At 34.1% G+C, this 17025-nt stretch overlaps 5 protein-coding genes across 5 annotated transcripts; 1 reads left to right on the top strand and 4 right to left on the bottom strand.

Annotated features, from left to right (window-relative positions):
• Positions 1-326: 326 nt before the first annotated feature.
• On the bottom strand, positions 327-3242 carry LOC108727307 (peptidyl-prolyl cis-trans isomerase-like 2). The gene is made up of 9 exons (XM_018455382.1): positions 3025-3242; positions 2553-2922; positions 2281-2446; positions 2024-2178; positions 1664-1787; positions 1429-1577; positions 1143-1294; positions 732-1058; positions 327-653 (listed from the first exon to the last, which is right to left on the bottom strand). Exons 1-9 carry the CDS (start codon positions 3054-3056, stop codon positions 560-562), a joined length of 1569 nt encoding a protein of 522 aa, XP_018310884.1. The 5' UTR covers positions 3057-3242; the 3' UTR covers positions 327-559.
• Positions 3243-7699: 4457 nt separating this feature from the next.
• Positions 7700-8959, bottom strand: LOC108727265 (uncharacterized). Its single transcript, XM_018455318.1, has 2 exons — positions 8625-8959; positions 7700-8543 (listed from the first exon to the last, which is right to left on the bottom strand). The coding sequence occupies exons 1-2, from the start codon at positions 8775-8777 to the stop codon at positions 7701-7703; spliced, it is 996 nt and encodes a 331-aa protein (XP_018310820.1). The 5' UTR covers positions 8778-8959; the 3' UTR covers position 7700.
• Positions 8960-10099: 1140 nt separating this feature from the next.
• Positions 10100-11491, top strand: mRpL11 (mitochondrial ribosomal protein L11). The gene is made up of 3 exons (XM_018455319.1): positions 10100-10296; positions 10519-10708; positions 11172-11491. The coding sequence occupies exons 1-3, from the start codon at positions 10150-10152 to the stop codon at positions 11432-11434; spliced, it is 600 nt and encodes a 199-aa protein (XP_018310821.1). The 5' UTR covers positions 10100-10149; the 3' UTR covers positions 11435-11491.
• Positions 11492-11726: 235 nt separating this feature from the next.
• Positions 11727-13681, bottom strand: Adck1 (aarF domain containing kinase 1). The gene is given in 3 exon segments (XM_018455305.1): positions 11727-12560; positions 12562-13271; positions 13379-13681. Coding segments are annotated over 2 exon segments (1515 nt in total). The 5' UTR covers positions 13258-13271; positions 13379-13681; the 3' UTR covers positions 11727-11741.
• Positions 13682-15082: 1401 nt separating this feature from the next.
• Positions 15083-16558, bottom strand: LOC108727245 (ubiquinone biosynthesis protein COQ6, mitochondrial). The gene is made up of 5 exons (XM_018455289.1): positions 16490-16558; positions 16305-16367; positions 15676-15986; positions 15247-15529; positions 15083-15157 (listed from the first exon to the last, which is right to left on the bottom strand). Exons 1-5 carry the CDS (start codon positions 16556-16558, stop codon positions 15083-15085), a joined length of 801 nt encoding a protein of 266 aa, XP_018310791.1.
• Between the last annotated feature and the right edge of the window lie 467 nt (positions 16559-17025).

Below are 17025 nucleotides of genomic sequence, written 5' to 3'. Positions count from 1 at the left end.
ATCTTAGTTTTACTTTTTGCTTCGAGTTCTAAGAATTATATTCTAAAAATTATGTTCTTTTATGTTTTTTAGTTTTAAATGAAAGGATAAAGAGTAAATTAAACTTATTAAACCAAAGTTAATCTACTTGATAGAAAGTATTATTCATTTTAATCGAGTAATCCAGTACGAGACATTTTAAATTCAGTTCAAATCTAAATCAAAATTCAACTCAAAACTAAAATATATGCGCATTTTTCCAATAAGAAATGAGTGTCCTCAATTAATAAATATTCTTTATTCAATCTCTCATTGACAAAAATGCAATTTTATTTTTAAAGGTTGTATTTTTAATAATCGAGGGAATCGCATATTTATATATGTAACATAATATTCAATGTTCCTTACCATTTTTCATCAGCAACTATGTTTGATTTCCGTTTTTTGGCTCTTCAATAAGAACTCGAATATGTCAGAGGCTTTACGTATGGCAAATTGCCAGGAAAGTTATATGTATAATAAACTAGACTATGTACATGTGCTATATACATTTGATATTCTAATTATTCTAATAAATTTATTAGAAGTTGAAGGAGGAGAAATCTCCATATGACTGTGATGAGACTTTCTTCTTCTTTGTCACAGGCTCCGAGTTCCCCTCCCATTTGTCCAATCTGAAAATCGGATTAAACGCCGCGTAAATACTAAATAACAAATCTCGGTTCACAATGAAAGTACGTCAGAGATCTTACTTTTCCTGCTCCAATTTCACATATTTTCCTATGCCCGATCGGTAGACCTTCTGAGTATCATTCTTTTTGTCGGCCGATTTGTTCTGACTCGCTTCTTGAGACAATCGTTCCGCCTCGGCAATTCGTTCCGCGGCGAGCTGATCATCAGCTTCCTGGAAAGGATCCACGAAAACCTGGACATCCTGTATGACTATATCTTCTATCGGTCGGTCTTTATTGTCCACCTCTACCTTCTCCATCGCGTTTAACGTGTCCAGACCTCCAACGATCTTCCCAAAGACTGTGTGTTTGCGATCGAGGTGTCTGCACGATCGAAATGTGATGAAACTGAAACGACAATAATAGTATATTAATAAAACAACACGATTGCGAAATGCAAGTCCTTTGTTTTATCTTTCTGTTCGATCTTACAATTGGGATCCGTTGGTGTTTGGCCCCGAGTTTGCCATGGACAGAATACCCCTACCTTGATGAACCAGATTCGACTTGAACTCGTCCTCGAACGGTTTGCCCCAAATGGACTTGCCGCCGTTACCCGTATTGGTTGGATCACCGCCCTGGATCTATGGAAAAACGAAATATCTGCATAAAATAAAGAAGTTAAAATAGAAAAATAAAAAAAAACATGCAAAGTACAATTCTTGTACTTAAAATGCACTCAAGTTAAAAGACTCATCATCGCACTCAATATATTTACCATAAAATTTCGTATCGACCTATGAAACTTTGTACCGTCGTAATAACCATTCTGGCAGTGTTTTATGAAGTTTTCACAGGTTTTCGAAATCAGATCACAATGAAGTTCCAGATTCAAAGTCCCGAAGTTCGTGAATAATCTTACATATCCTGAACGAAAAAAAACAGATAAATGAAAATAAGAATTATTTTGATTACGAGTTTGAGTAATGATCAGCGCAATTGCGATAACATACCTTTCTTCTTAACTCTCTCGTATCGCACTAAATCTTCTGCAATTACAGCTGCCTGATGTGTAGTTTCTGCCGGCATTATCGTTGAAGTGAATCCTGCAGCAACCGCGCCAGTGGAATAATGTGCCTATATACCAATAAATAATAAAATTACTTCAATATTCTATATAATGACTACGTTCAACTGAAAAAGCAGCTTTGTAATTATTATAAAATTCTTTAATATGATTGTGATCTTGCCCTAAGTTCCTCACTGGATCTAAATGTATAAACCAATCATATTAAAGAATTTGACAACAGTTGCAAAGTTGCTTTTTCTGTTAAGCGCAGCCAATATAAGTTTCTTGCGAATGATATACCAACAGCGTTAAATTTGTCAGCCTTCTGTGCAGATGACTCATCTTTCTCGCTACTCTTTGCCGGTTTGTAGTCTCTTTCCAATTCAATCAGGATCTCCTTGGTCTCTGCCGATACGGTTTTTAACTTTGCGTTTGGATTATTCCTCTCTTTCACTGTCTCTGAAAAATATCATTCATACATATATAACTTACAAAAATAGAATATATGTCAACTATAAAATCCATTTCTGTTGAACTGAATCTATTGAATGAGAAGCCTACCTTCGTCTTCCACTCTTATGTTATTTTTAATATGATGGAATGTCGACAGATTGAATTTCATTGCGTTATTTGGATCCTGAATTGTAATAATGTCCTTGCGAGTAAATGGCTGATCGCTCATCAAATCTTTCCAATTCCTAGTTTTTATGTTCAACTGTTCAACAGCCTGAAAGAATAATTCTTTTATACACAAATATATTAGATTAAAAAAAAAACAAAATAGCCTCTAAAGTGAAATAAAAGAATAGAAATATTATACTTTATACATTTACCTCATAGGAGAATACATTTCCTGTAGTTTTAATAGCAACAATATGTGAATGTTTTGTAAATAATTTGAAAAGAACAGGGCACTGGTATTCATCTTGCGAATTCTTATAAAAATTCAGTTTGACTAGGCTCTTGGCGTCCAGTGGTTTCCCTGTTATGGGATTGTGCTTATACTGTTTTATGTATTGCAAAATAGCCTCTAGCTCAAACACGTTGCCATGCAGGTCGCAATAAGGGTACTCGAAGGGCTGAAGAGACAAGCAACAATGATCATACGGCAACCGCCTGAACGTCTTCTCCTCGCTCGTTTCCAGATTCGTTCCCGATTTTCTTCCGCCGTACAACGTCGTCCACTCCGTGTACGTTAAGTACCTGAAGGAATTTGCAAGCTTGTCAAATGATTGGAAAGCAAAAGCGAGATACCTTGTTATAGTCAGGATGCAAGATTGTATGAAGAACAATAATGCAACTCACATCTTATCCTTCTGATGTTGGCGTTTCCCCATTTTGAAGTAGCCCTACAACTGTCTTTTTTAAGAAAATGTCGCAGTAACTGACAGTAATACGAAACGAATTACGAATAAAGTGAACAAACGTCACGTAAAACTTGAATTCCGGGTACTTGTTGCTGCTTGTTGCCTATTCTGTTCGTCCATCGAACAGTTGGCATATACAGAAATACAAGTCTTGCCGAGATTTTAGACCCTCAACAAATTAGTCCAAATTGAAAGAACATGGCGAAATCGACCGCGACATTTGAAGATACAAAAGATTTAAAATATTTGTCCGCTTATGGCGTATTCTCTATCGTATTGATGTATTAAAATATTTCATTTAAGAAAAAGTGTAAATGAATGCTCGTTTTGAAAAAATATCTTTCTAAACCGCTTCAATATTTAAAATATTATATTTTTAATATTATTATTTTTAATAACAGAGACAAATTTCACAACAACGAATTCTATTGGAACTATTAAAAATGTGTACAAAATAAAAAAATTGCTGCGTTGTAAGTTTTCTTTAACATGAAAATCAATACTTTTGTTTTCTTATTTTATATTACTGACTTTATCATTTTCTGTATATGTATTAGTTTATATTTCTTAAATTTTATATTACCGACTTTATATTTTCTGTACGACTTATGTTTTTCAACAGAAATCATACATTACAACGGAGAAACACATTGCCGATTTCGCATCGTACCATATGTTAGCGAAAGTACTGCGAGATGAGAGAGAAGTTCTAATTTATAATTTTATATTTTTTTGTTTTTGTATTCATTTCCAACATTGATAATGATCCGACAGAGATCGAAACGTTTGTATTGTTTATTGCCAGCAGTTATTAAAGTTTATTGTGTTATGTTTATTTTACTATTAATTTAGACCATGTAGATTGACCTTTGGCTCCTAGCCCTTTCTTTTTGATATTTCAATACTTTTGTATTTTAATATTACATCCTTGGTGAAAATTTTTCTCAGAATTTTTCATATAATTTTTCAGAATTTCTGTATAATTTTGTAACTTTCTCACATTTTTTATACGAATTGAAACACTTCTCAGAAAATCTACATCTTTTCTCAGAATTTTTCATATATATTTAATACTTATGAAATATCGTCAGATTTCTTGAAGTTTTTGTAAGTATAATTTCTGATGAAATGTTATAAAATCTAAAAAATCGAAAAATATTTTTTTAAAATTATGGGATGAGAAATTTCAGAATTCACTTGTATGAAAAATTCTGAGAAAAGATGTAGATTTTCTGAGAAGTGTTTCAATTCGTATAAAAATTATGAGAAAAATTTTCACAATATTATATATCATAATAATATTAGGTTTAAAATTTTGTAAATTCTCTGGGAATTCCTAGATTTTCAAAGTATCTTTATTCCAGAGAAAATTAGAAAATTCTTTAACACAATTTTGAAATAAATTGAAATACAAATAACGCAAATAAATTACATTTTAGAATTAAAAACCACAAATTTCGTTATCCACAAACGAAGTTATTTTGATTTTCAATTTGTTAATATTTATAGAAGTAGGATTGCAATAGAAAAAAATTATATAACCTCAATATTACAATAAAGTTAACTATAAATATTTAGATAATTTCTAAATATAAAATATATTTGTAATTATTTTATTTCTTTAAATAAAATAAAGTAAAAAAATTAGAAAACATTTTCCAAAATATAAATACAGTAGTTATTAAAAACTAAGCCAGTACTCTGTATGCTTAATAAAAAATAAAAAAACAGCCATAGATGTTACAAAATAAGAAAATAAATGTAACACAGTCTTTTAAAATTCTTATAAACTAATATTTTTCGGTTTCTGCAACAATCGTATGTTGATGTAAATTTTTTGTATTTGTAATAATACATCTAATCATTTAATACTAATGCGGGATCTACAATAGAAGTCGTAGCAGTCGTAGGGTTTTAAGTAGAAAATTGATCAATCACAGTTGATTATTTTTTTCATATTCGACTGTGATTGGTCAATTTTCTACAACTTAAGAACCTACGACCGCTACGACTTCTATTGTAGACCCCGCATAAAAGAAATACATATTTATTAAGATTTATAAAAAAATAAGGAATTAAAAACAAAACAAAACAAATTTTTCTTATAAAACAAATTCCTTCACAATTGGCTAGCTATCATGAAAACACATTGGGTGCATTCAGTACTACAGCCGCTCACTGAGCGCTCAGTGAGCTCTTGTATCTGTTTGGTCTATATTTTTAGTTCTAACGGAATACGCCAATAAGATGCAAGCGCTCACTAAGCACTCAGTGAGCGGTTGTAGTACTGAATGCACCCATTGTAATGATAAACTCTATTGCCCAAGTAGAGAACATTTAAAATATTTTAGAATACTTTAAAATATTTTTTTAACAAAATATGGAAATTTCTTACTTATATTTATACTGTATTTGATTAGATATCTTTGGAACTGAAACTAAGGCCTAGGTATAAAGAACTAAAATTTTGATCGCGAATTATTATCGAGCAAAAAGTATTAAGAGCAATAATAAAAAATATTATTGAGATTTTCTTGTTAAATTAACAAGTACTGCCTTAACTTCTATACTTCTTCTTTTTGTATTGTTATTTTTTTCTATAGCTTCTCTTATCTTTTTTAATTCCTTAATTCGTTCTTCTTCTATTTCTATATATCTTTTTCTATAATTATCTATAACCCTATTTCTCTTTCTAAATTTTTTATTTTGTACATTTTTTTTAAAACACTTGAAATACTGATATTTCAACTAGTAGACGAGATCGGTTAAACATTTTCGTTTTCTCGATCACTTAAATTCTCAGAAAGAATAGCATTTTCAAATCTAACAATCTTTTCAGTTTCATTCTGACTATTATTATCATTATCATTATTAAAAAATGCAGTTGATGCCATTATTTTGAGTTTACTGTTCTATTATCAAAAATAATTTCGGACATAATGTCAAAATAAATCCAAGACATTCTACCAGATTCTGACGTTTCCTTTTTGTCACTATTCTTTATTCTTAGATATCTCATCTTCAAATTCCTAAACTTTCTGTCTATTACATCTGCCTTAACTTTATACCCATATTTTGTCATCTCGTCAGATATTTCTTGCCAAAGTCGCTTTTTCTTGTTTTCAGGATTTCTAAAGCGTTCAGCCCTTTTTTTGTACTCTTCCAGCATTAAAAAGACAGCTTTTTCACTCCAGGAAAAATTATCTAGAAAAATCGTTTTCGAGTATATATTTTTTAGGTAATATTATAGAAAGAGGTAATAAATAGAATTAAAATGAAAATAATTTTAAATAATAATATGTATATTATTATTTTTATCATTTATTTCAATGGAAGCATAATGTTTATTCATAGTGTTTTCCATTTCTCCTAATGCATTATATGGTTGCACTATTCTCTGATTCTCAATTGGAATATGTATACATCCATCATCTGTAGAATTTAAATTTTAAAAATACAGAAATATATGCTTTTTACACCATTATCGTTAGAAATAATACTTGATATTAATATAAAATTGTTATTAACAATGTATTGATTTCTATCTTCTAAAATGACATTTATATATATTATATATATATTATATTATATGTATTATATATATTAATCAATCGTATTCAACTGCTCCGTGAACAGTCAGTCGATTATCTATCTTGAAAGGAAGTGAAAACTAGTGAAAATTACAAATAATCAAATTTATTAGATATATTGACCAATGAAATAATAAATATTTTAGTGAATTTACTCGCTTTTGTAATTTTAATCTTGTTTCAAGGTACACAATCGACTCCTTGGCTAGTTGCTTTGTCTACTTTGTTTGTTCTTAGTTTCTAAATGGATCTAAGATCTGGTTGCACCAACATTACTTTGATTTTAAACGAGATTTAAAAAATTTTCTCTGTCTCGTTTTAAAGTTCACCGAAAAGAGACAGGGACAAAGAGTTTTAAGCCTCGCTTAAAATTAAAGTAACGTTAGTGCAACCGGGCCTAAATATAGAAACTAATCATACTAAAGAATCTTAAGCCTGTATCAGACTAGAAATTGAGATTGAGATTAAATTTGACCAATTAAAGCAAATTTTACTAAACTTAATATTGGTTTTTCTTTCTTCTGAATGGTTAAATTTCAATCCAATCTCAATTTCAATTTATAGTTTGATACAGGCTTTAAGTTGTTTTCTATGCCATATGCCAGTTACTGACGCTAAATCTGAGACCCATTTATTCAAACACGTAATTAATTTTATGATTAATATATGATACAAAATTAATTTCAAGAAACCAAAATGGCAACTCGTGTAAAAGAGAATAAACACTAAGTTTATTTTAATCACAAAATTCAAAGATATAATATAAAGAAATAATTGCATAGGTCCAACATATCCACCATTAGCTCTGCAACAATATGATTGAATAGGTTCAACAAACCCACAATCAGTTCCATAGAAAAAGTGGAGGAGTGTCTTCTCCTTTGAAACGAGAGCTATCTAATATAATCAACTGGACCAGAAATTGAACCCGGATCAGTTTTAAAGGGTTAAAAACGAATATACATATAACCCAACAATGTTAAACAACCAAGAAAGCGACAAAGCAGCTAGCAATTTGTACCATTCAGTGTAGTTTCTCCTTGTCATTAAACAAGTTAGTTGCTTCTTCGGTTATAATATGTTCAGTGTCTTTATCTAATTCAACATTATGTATTTTCCTTCGAAGCGTTCGTTCACAAGGGAAAGGAATATGTTGATCTAGAATCTGTTGGTATCCAACACTACCACATGCACGTCTTAACTGAATAGCTCGTTTAACTGTCTCATCGGACCATTCTCGGCAGCTCATTTTTGGATTGGTGAGAACCCTAACCTGATCTTCATTGAAGACTTCTCTTAATCTACTTTTTAACTTGTTGCAAATTTGATTTTCTTGCCTCAATTTCTTCAAACGTTTCTCTGATCTTATCTTGTATAGGTAACTCTTTCTTATTATCTTGTTAAACAATTCTTCGCGCTTCTTCATAGTGTCTTCAAGTTTCTCACACTTACTTTTGCTCTTTGCCAGCAGCTGCTTCAATTCCTGGCATCGTTTCTCCCAGTCTATCTCTTCCTGAACGTTCGTGAACATACTTAAAAGATCTTCTGGTTGTTTATCGTTTAATTGCTTAATATTGTCTGAGTGTAACTGATACTGATAATTTATCTCAACATTTCCTTCATTTGTCAGGCTTGCAATAAGCATATTCACGACATTGTTGTTTTTATTGCTATTTTCTGATAAAACAGGAACATCTTGTGGCACAGGAACATCTTGCGGCACAAGAACATCTTGCGGCACAGGAACATCTTGTGGCACAGATACATTGTGTGGCACAGGAGGAGAAATCACAGGTACAGCGTTATACTTTAGTTTGCGTTTGCCATCACAACGGTCTTTCTCCCACATGTCTTTGGTGAAATGTATCTGTTTACAAATAATACAAATAGACAGAATCGTTGATCAATCTACAAATATAGTAACAATAAAAATTCAGATAAATCATACCTCACATATTCGACTGTGCGCACTGGGTGTCCAATTCGGTCTACCAATACTGGTAATCCACTGTTTTTTCCGATCAGGATTTGAAGGAAAGTTTCTCATCAAAAATCCCTTTCTGTTCGAATTGTTGCAACCGGGGACGCAACAACCCGTCATCCCGTGCGAAATTGATCCAGAAAACAATGATAATTTTCCACGACGAAACCTCCAATGTTGTCAATTATTTGTCGGATTTTTCGAAATTTGATATCAATCAGATTTACTTATGTTGTAATTATCCGCTACTTTTGTAGCATGATGCAAATCAAGTAGATAAGTATGCTGTACGGTGTGCTTCGGTGTGCTCGTAACTAAACAAGTTTGCGCATAGCAACTGATAGCAACGCGCTGACCTTAATTTCCGCCATTTTAAAACAACATACGATTCGCGCGCTTGGCATAAGATTTGAAATGATTGCAAATGATCAAGTTCTAATATAAATAAAGTGAAATAAATAAGTAATAAATAAGTAATTACGAATAGAGAATTGATTATTTATTATACATGAAACTGAGTTTTACTGTCATAGCAGGCATATTGAAAATTGAAACCAAATCTGCCTAAAAATGGCGGACTAAAAAGTCAAGCTCTGATTGGCTGCAGCAATTAAATGGCAAGAACACGAGCAGCCAAGTAGCTATCGGTGATTGGTTGGATCAAAAGATAAGAACCAATCATCTTTGGCTACATTTACACCGTGCGCTTAGTCCGCGACCTATACGATAGGTGTCTTTGTTTAATATACAGGATAAACAAAGGCTGCGTTCAGCAGACTCAACAGTTTTGCAACTGTTTTATGATTGTCTGCTGAGATAGGACCATTCTTCTAGATCTAAAAGTATGATCCAATTAGCGCGAAGGAAACTTCCAACAGTTGCAAAATAAACATTCTGCTGAACGCAGCCAAAGACATCTGTATAGGCCGCGGCCTAAATGCACGGTGTAAACGTAGCCTATGATTGGTCTGTTCGCGACTCGCGTTGCTTGCACTTTAAGCTGGTTCTACATTAGTCGTATCGCAATGGCTGCGTTCAGCAGACTCAACAGTTTTGCAACCGTTTTATGATTGTCTGCTGAGATAGGATCATTCTTCTAGATCTAAAAGTATGATCCAATCAGCGCGAAGGAAACTTCCAACTGTTGCAAAACAAACGTTCTGCTGAACGCAGCCAGCGTCGCAAGCGTGTCGCGAGAGTTATGATCCAATCAGAGTCGAGCTAGCTTGATGTTGATTAGCCGCAACGCTTGCGACGCTGCGATGCGACTAATGTAGAACCAGCTTTATAGCTTCTTCACTTTTTACACAGGTCTGTTCCTTTTGCTAAACTAATGCGGATCTTAAGACCCTACGACTGCTACTTCTATTGTAAACTCCGCATTAAACTTGCAAGAACCGTGGTTGAGCTAAAAAGAATAGACCTTTAAATGATGTAGGTTATAGGTATGTAAACATATTTTCCTTGGCAGTGCATATATTAAAATTGGAAGATGTCGAAAGTAATGAGAAAAGTGAAAAAAATGGGGAAGATGGGCAAGAAGCTGGTCGAGAAAATCGATCACTCGTCAAAACTGCGCGTGAATATTCCTGCGGGATTAGCATCAGCCGCGCCGCCACTTGGTTCCCAGCTCGGTCAGGTTAGGAATACCGCTGAACTTTAATAGAATGCATTTGATTTCTTTGTACTCTCTCTCTCTCTCTCTCTCTCTCTCTCTCTCTCTTAATTACTTTGTCGTAGAAATTTATTATCATCTTCCGAATTCTAATTCTAATCTTTCTTCTGACAGTAATCATGCTAGATTTGCAAGATCCACTCGCCTTCAACGGCGTTTAATGCGGATGGGTGATTTTGATTCCAGAGGAACATCAACATCGAGAAGTTTTGCAAGGATTTCAACAAGAGGACAAGTGATATCAAAGAAGGCATTCCTCTACCATGTCGCGTGAAAGTAAAGTCAGACAGATCATATAATCTAGTGATCCATAATCCGCCGGCAACATACTACTTGAAACAGGCTGCTGGGATACAAAAAGGAAAAATCAAGAAGGGTATGAACACTAATCCTTCCTTTTAACTTCATAAACTTGGATTCAGTTGCTATCTTTTTATTAGTGCTCCAAACTGGAGATTGACTGTCGAAATTACCAAAACTCCAATTTTCTTGTAGTATTCTCTAAAAATGAAAAAGAGGATTATTAGATTTGGTTCCTCGTGGCGAAGATTGATTGCTATTATAAACAAATTTCTAGTTTTATAATATATTTTCTAAAAAAAAAGATCAAATTTGATTCTTTCCAGTCATTAAAATTTAAGATTCTGAGTAATTAACTACAATTTGATCAAGAAGCCAGTCTCCAATTAAAAATCAGAGAGATAGCAATTATATTGATTAATTTGTTTTACTCTTGGAGTATAAAATAATTGTAGTCTCTTGATATTTTAATGAAGGAAGTGCAAAGATAATACAACATGAACACATGAGAAGATAATAAAATTAATCTTTTTTCATAGGTGAAGTAGCTGGCAAGATAACTTTTAAACATTTATACGAGATCGCCAAGATTAAGCTAGAGGATCCACCCAACGCATTGCTGAATTTAGAACAAATGTGTCAAATGATAGTCGGCATCGCTCGCACATGTGGTATCGAGATCGTGCGCGAAATAGATCCAGAAGAATACAAGCAGTTTCTGAAGGATAGAGAAGCAGTAGTTGTGGATTTTCGTGAGAAGCTTCAATTAGCCAAAGAAAGTAAACTTCTCAGAACAAACTAATTTGTAACTAGAATATCTAAACCTTTGTTTCTATTGTAATTATATATGTATATAATAAACAGCATGATTCTTTCAACAAAGATTTATTACAAAAAAATATTTAAATTTGTTATATCTTTCTCCAACTTTGAGATGATTAATTAAGAGGTAAATTGATGTTAAAAGAGAGTGTATAAAATGTACATTTTTTATAAGTTACTATGTACAAAATCGAATTGTTTACATCAGCAAAAAAAAACATTTACAAGAAGCGAAATTATATCCAATTAAATAACAAAAAAATATTTAGACTAAAGACAAGCTTTTGTTAAAAAGGATAAAAGTCCTTCGTCCAGAGAGAATTGACCGAGTTGTTTAAGTCGAAGTGTATCAGGCCCAGATACATATAATAGAACGATAATTTAAGAAGCATCCACCGTTCCGCTAACGACACCCAGCACTTATCCCATGCACTCGAGCATTGCCGAAGCTTCTCGCCGTATACAGAACGCACGCAACACTTGGACATTTCCATCATGGCCGTCATCCTGGATTGAGTGTGCAGCGAATACTCGATACAGCGCATAAGATCGTTGGTTTTAAGAATCAGCAGCATTTGCCGGTTGACACGGTCCAGCACGTCGCTGATTTGCGGCAGCAAGTTTGGGACATTCTGCTGAAACATCTCCTTCTCGTGGATGTTGTAGCGAGTTTTACGCACGCCTGACATAATCGTTTCCCAAGTCCTGCCAGACACCATGACCGACAGCAGACCGTAATAATTTTCGACGCCGAGATGACTGCAGTATTTCTTCATAGCTACCCGATCGCCGTCGAGGATCGCCAGCCAGAGCTTTGAATAGTTCCAGCGGAACTGATCGGACAGATCGGCGTAGAGGCCGTGATCCAGCAGAACGATTTCCGCCTGGGAGTCGCGATTGCGCACCAGGATGTTACCGGGATGCGGGTCCGAGTGAACGAAACCTTCAATGAAGATCATGTGGCTATACAGACGACCGAGCTTGCTGGTGATCTCATATGGATTCAGCTGATGGATACGCATGTACTCCAGGTCATTAACCTGTCCGCCCTCCAGGAACTCCATTGTAAGCACGCGGGATGACGACAAGTCCCAGTATATTTTTGGTCAGAGTAAAGTTCAACTCCTGAGGGATGTTCCTCTTTGTCTCTTTGACTAGCCAGTCGAACTTGAAATCCGGAAATATCAGTGACGTAATGCTCACCAAAGTTGACATAGTCTTAATGTCAATATAGGAGTTGCTCTTAACTGCTCGATGCTGTACCTTCACGGCTACCACGTCGCCGTTTTTTAGCACAGCTCTGTGTACCTGTGCGAGACTGGCAGTGCCCAGAGGTTCGGGGTCGATGCTCTGAAATATCTCATACGGAGACCTCTTAAAATCCTCTTTAATAACGGTAAGTACGTCATTGAACGAGGACTGAGGTGCCGCACTATGCAGTACGCGCATGGTGTGTACATATTCTTGGGGCAACAGATAATCCAGCGCACCTATATGCTGACCTACCTTGATGTATACCCCTTTATTGGCGCAACAAAGCTCTAGGAGCTTCTGCGCCCCGTACTTGTGAGCATTTGATTTCAGCTGCAAGTACTCTGGTGACATTTTATCCAATTTACTGTCAAATAATTCTCTCTTATAATAACGGCCTATGTCAAGCACTGTCAGTGCGGCACGGCCTAAGCGTACAATACCAATGGCACCGATGTCATACTCATTTACTCTGAGAGATGCCAAGGTACCCAGCCCAACTGTTCCAATAGCAACGGCTTTGAGCAACCTTCTGGATGTAAACATTGCCATTCGGTTGACAGTTCCTTTTAACCGAGAAAAAAAACAACGAATTGTAAAATATATTCTCTCTTAAGATACTTCAGAAACATTACATAACTAGTAAAACATATAATTATAAAATTGCACTAACCTGTAAGTGACGATTAAAAGTCCTTATAAATTCACGTGTACGAGAATAACGTCCCATAACATCGAATCCGGCAAACTGAGTAGTGAGGAGTATGAAACCTTAGAAAGCGATTAAACTAACCTCATCTGTATTCTACATGCCTTTCAGAACGAGTCTCGTTAACGATTCTGTACCAACTTTGTGTACATTTTCAATCCAGGTCATAAACACACGATACTTTTACAAACGGTCGCTAAATAGTTAGATTAATTCGGATCTATCAATTTTCAGTTCGACCACGTGGACGAGACGTGTTACTAGAAATTAATTAGATAACCATAGATTGTCATAGATGGCTATAGATAATCATAGATTACCTCACACGGATATTCTTGAAAGTAATATGAATAAATCATAACTTTCTCATAGAAATTATGCCATGCTGGCTATTATACATGATGAGAATTTCAATAAAAGTTGTTTTTTCTTTCTTAAATAAAATAAAATTTTTGCGTATAGATCTTCTATGTCATTTTATGAATGAATGTTTTGAAGGTGTTTTACATAAAATACTTTATATAAATACCATGTAAAATACTTAATATTTTATTTTAGTATCTGATTTAAATATTTATTGAAATATTTCATCTAGAAAAAAACCTAATATAAACATATTTGAAAAAAATCAATTGCCATTAAATTTTATTGAAAACCTTAAAGAATATATTACAAAATGTCATTTCATATATAAGTACAATGAGAATAACAAAATAATAACGTATAATTACATATATAATATACACAATTGCACATAATTACACATCGTTTTCTGTATTTCATTTAATCTAATTATTGGTACAGTTTCGCCTCCATGTTAATATAACAAAACTGGGGGTTTTATCAAAGAAATCATAGAGGCAACAACATAGAATGCATGTATAAAGTTTCCTTGGAAGCGTGGTACTTCGATTCCTACAAATGGAATTGTAAATCTACCGGTCAGAAAAAGAAGAAAAATATATGTGGTTTCTCAAAGTGTAGAAACTCTTATATTTTTATAAAAACACAAAGATGTCGGAAAACGGATACGAAACACGTGTTTCGATATTTCAAAAAAACTACCTTTTAATATGTGTGCTTATTAACCATCACCCCCAGGTGCGTGAGAGCGGGAGGGATGATCCTGGCCAAGTAATGCTAAATGCATAAAAATTTCACTTTTAACTGTTATTTTGGATCGTTCATAGACTTAAAATTGTCAGAGAGAGAGGCCTTTTGATCGCCATCAAAAGGCCTTCAAATAAGCCCCCACTTGACTCCTAGTACCATTTAAAATTTTCATCACCTCTTCCGCTCTCGCGCATCTAGAAGAGTTGATTAATCAGCACTCATGCCAAAAGGTAGCTTTTTTAAAATATTGGAACATATGTTTCTGATATCTTCTTTTTTACAAAAATTATTACAGGATTTCCATATTCTTGGGAAATCCTGTATATGCGTACAAATATATTAACAGATCTTCTAAAGGAAAAAAAGGTTGCATGTGGAGATTATCAGAAGATATATCTAAATCCAATATACCTAAAGCTAAAGAAAAATTTAATATAATTATCTTGGAGCGTCCCATAAATTAATTACGGATCTGGAACTATTTGCCACTTCTGGTTCTGACAATATGTATGTATAGCACAATACAGAGAGAAAATTAATCATTCTTTACACTATTTACATTCTGTACGTTCCCCAGTGAAAGCATTTTAAAAACATATTATTTCCTGCAGCCTGTTGCATTAAAAGTTTCTAAAAAAAATCGCATTTTGATTAATATTGAACAAGAAACAATATTTCTTTCTTCCAAAAAATGTATATCAGTACGACATTCTCGTTACCTTGATTGGCGGGAGAGCGTCTACTAATTGCAACCCTAGACTTCTACCAAGAACAATGGGTGCTGCAGTGTGTTGATAGAACCGATGAAGTCCATCGATAGCAAACATTATTGGTACATTGTGACGTTGCCTCAGCGTCTCATATGTCCGCAAATAGTACATATCATTGAGATGACTGCCGTTCACGCTGGCCTCGGCGAGGATTTGCGTCAGCTCTGCTACGTCGCCGAAACCTAGATTCACACCTTGACCTGCTAAAGGATGGACTCGATGTGCAGCGTCTCTTTAAAAATATACGTAGAATATTAAAAAAAATCTATACATAATTAAACCCTCAATATAAAATTTTGCAGTTTGAAAACAAATTACAGTTGGACAAAATTTTCTCCGTGACGATTTAAAATTTTTTCCGTGATAAAATTTTCTTACCCGATCAACACCGCGCCTGACTGAACATAAGACGAGGCATGACCGAAACCTAAGGGAAATGCCGCCCGCGATCCCTCGACAATTGCCTCCATGGAGGGCGGCATTTGCCTGGATGCATTGGTCTTTAAGGCAAGTCTTGTAAGCAACTGTTGGAATCCGTACATCCCGCTCTCAACGATGCTGCTCTTTGGATAAATTTGCCACAGCGCCTCATTTATTCTGTCGACAAATTCTTCCTCCGAGATTTTCAATAGTTCCTTTGCTTTCTCTTTCGTTACGGACCATACGAGTGAACTGAGAGAATCTGTCAACTATCAGAGAACAGTAATATAGAAATAGTAATATAGAATCGTGTTGAATCGATCTATGAATTTTCTTTTTGTTCCCAAATTCGTTCGATTAAATTAAATTATTTAAAATGTCTGACTTGATGTGTCAAACATTGCATATCCATTTCTAAATCTATTATTCTTGAAAAAAGAACATAACACAGAATAATGTTACATTTCATTTGACTTGGTTGTGTTTCCACGATATTTTCCAGGCATTAGTTTTAGGAATATTTTAGACTTTGACGCTGTTCACGTAAAAAAAACGAATTAATAGAAATACGAAAACTGATAAGTTACCGGAAGCAATGCGATGGGTCCCGTTGGAAGAAATCTTTGCCAAGCAACGACGTTCTTCGTGGGCTGAAATTGATTAACGACAAGTGTTATAACTCAGCAGCTCATAGATATCTTCTTAAACAGTTGCGTTTCTCAGCAGCTGCGTTTGTTTTATGTACGATATTATATATTCTCAAGAGAATTACCTCGGACAGCTTGACAGTCGCAACGATGCCCAATTGATTGTACTGCCAGTTGAGATAATTCACACCCATTGCCTTTCTCACCAGCGAGTTAACGCCATCGGCACCCACCTGGAACGCATTAAAACGCTTTATTTATTCTGGCTCCTTGTGCTTGACAGTAACCACATTTTAAAAGTAAAATTGTAAGGGGGATTATTGAATCATCACGAAGATAAAGCGTGTTGCGACAGTCAAGTGCAACAAAAATTTACAAGCATGTACGAAAATAACGTCAGTTCTGTTTCAAATTTCAATGAAGATCATCAGAGATTATCTGCGTAGAATGGTTAACGTCTTATACTAATTTCCCATCGTAAATGCTACTTCGTTTATACACAAATCTGCAGACATATCTGCAAAAAGTATTATTTACATTCTGATATAACAATCCAATATTTTAGAAATTCATAAAACTTTACAATTATTTAAAGCGAATTACAATACTAGTTGTTTCCATTACAAAAAATAAACTTTTTACATTATATTTATTTTCTTCA

Source organism: Mycetomoellerius zeteki, unplaced genomic scaffold (genome assembly GCF_001594055.1).
Source record: "Mycetomoellerius zeteki isolate Tzet28-1 unplaced genomic scaffold, Tzet1.0 scaffold48, whole genome shotgun sequence".
NCBI classification, from domain to species: domain Eukaryota; kingdom Metazoa; phylum Arthropoda; class Insecta; order Hymenoptera; family Formicidae; genus Mycetomoellerius; species Mycetomoellerius zeteki.
The sequence above is the reverse complement of the archived record's forward strand: the minus strand, read 5'-3'. Positions and strand labels throughout refer to the sequence as shown.

Bases quoted from the DNA above. Each gene is read 5' to 3' on its own strand.
- LOC108727307 (XM_018455382.1), bottom strand. From the start codon at position 3,056: ATGGGGAAACGCCAACATCAGAAGGATAAGAT. The intron at 1,578-1,663 runs GTATGTTATCGC...TTTTTCGTTCAG, and splicing joins CGAGAGAGTTAAGAAGAAAG to GATATGTAAGATTATTCACG. The intron at 1,295-1,428 runs GTAAATATATTG...GTTTTTCCATAG, and splicing joins GGTCGATACGAAATTTTATG to ATCCAGGGCGGTGATCCAAC.
- LOC108727265 (XM_018455318.1), bottom strand. From the start codon at position 8,777: ATGACGGGTTGTTGCGTCCCCGGTTGCAACAATTCGAACAGAAAGGGA. The intron at 8,544-8,624 runs GTATGATTTATC...ATTTGTAAACAG, and splicing joins CGCACAGTCGAATATGTGAG to ATACATTTCACCAAAGACAT.
- mRpL11 (XM_018455319.1), top strand. From the start codon at position 10,150: ATGTCGAAAGTAATGAGAAAAGTGAAAAAAATGGGGAAGATGGGCAAG. The intron at 10,297-10,518 runs GTTAGGAATACC...TTTTGATTCCAG, and splicing joins TTGGTTCCCAGCTCGGTCAG to AGGAACATCAACATCGAGAA. The intron at 10,709-11,171 runs GTATGAACACTA...CTTTTTTCATAG, and splicing joins AAAAGGAAAAATCAAGAAGG to GTGAAGTAGCTGGCAAGATA.
- LOC108727245 (XM_018455289.1), bottom strand. From the start codon at position 16,558: ATGGGTGTGAATTATCTCAACTGGCAGTACAATCAATTGGGCATCGTT. The intron at 16,368-16,489 runs GTAATTCTCTTG...AATCAATTTCAG, and splicing joins CGACTGTCAAGCTGTCCGAG to CCCACGAAGAACGTCGTTGC. The intron at 15,530-15,675 runs GTAAGAAAATTT...ATATTTTTAAAG, and splicing joins TCAGGCGCGGTGTTGATCGG to AGACGCTGCACATCGAGTCC.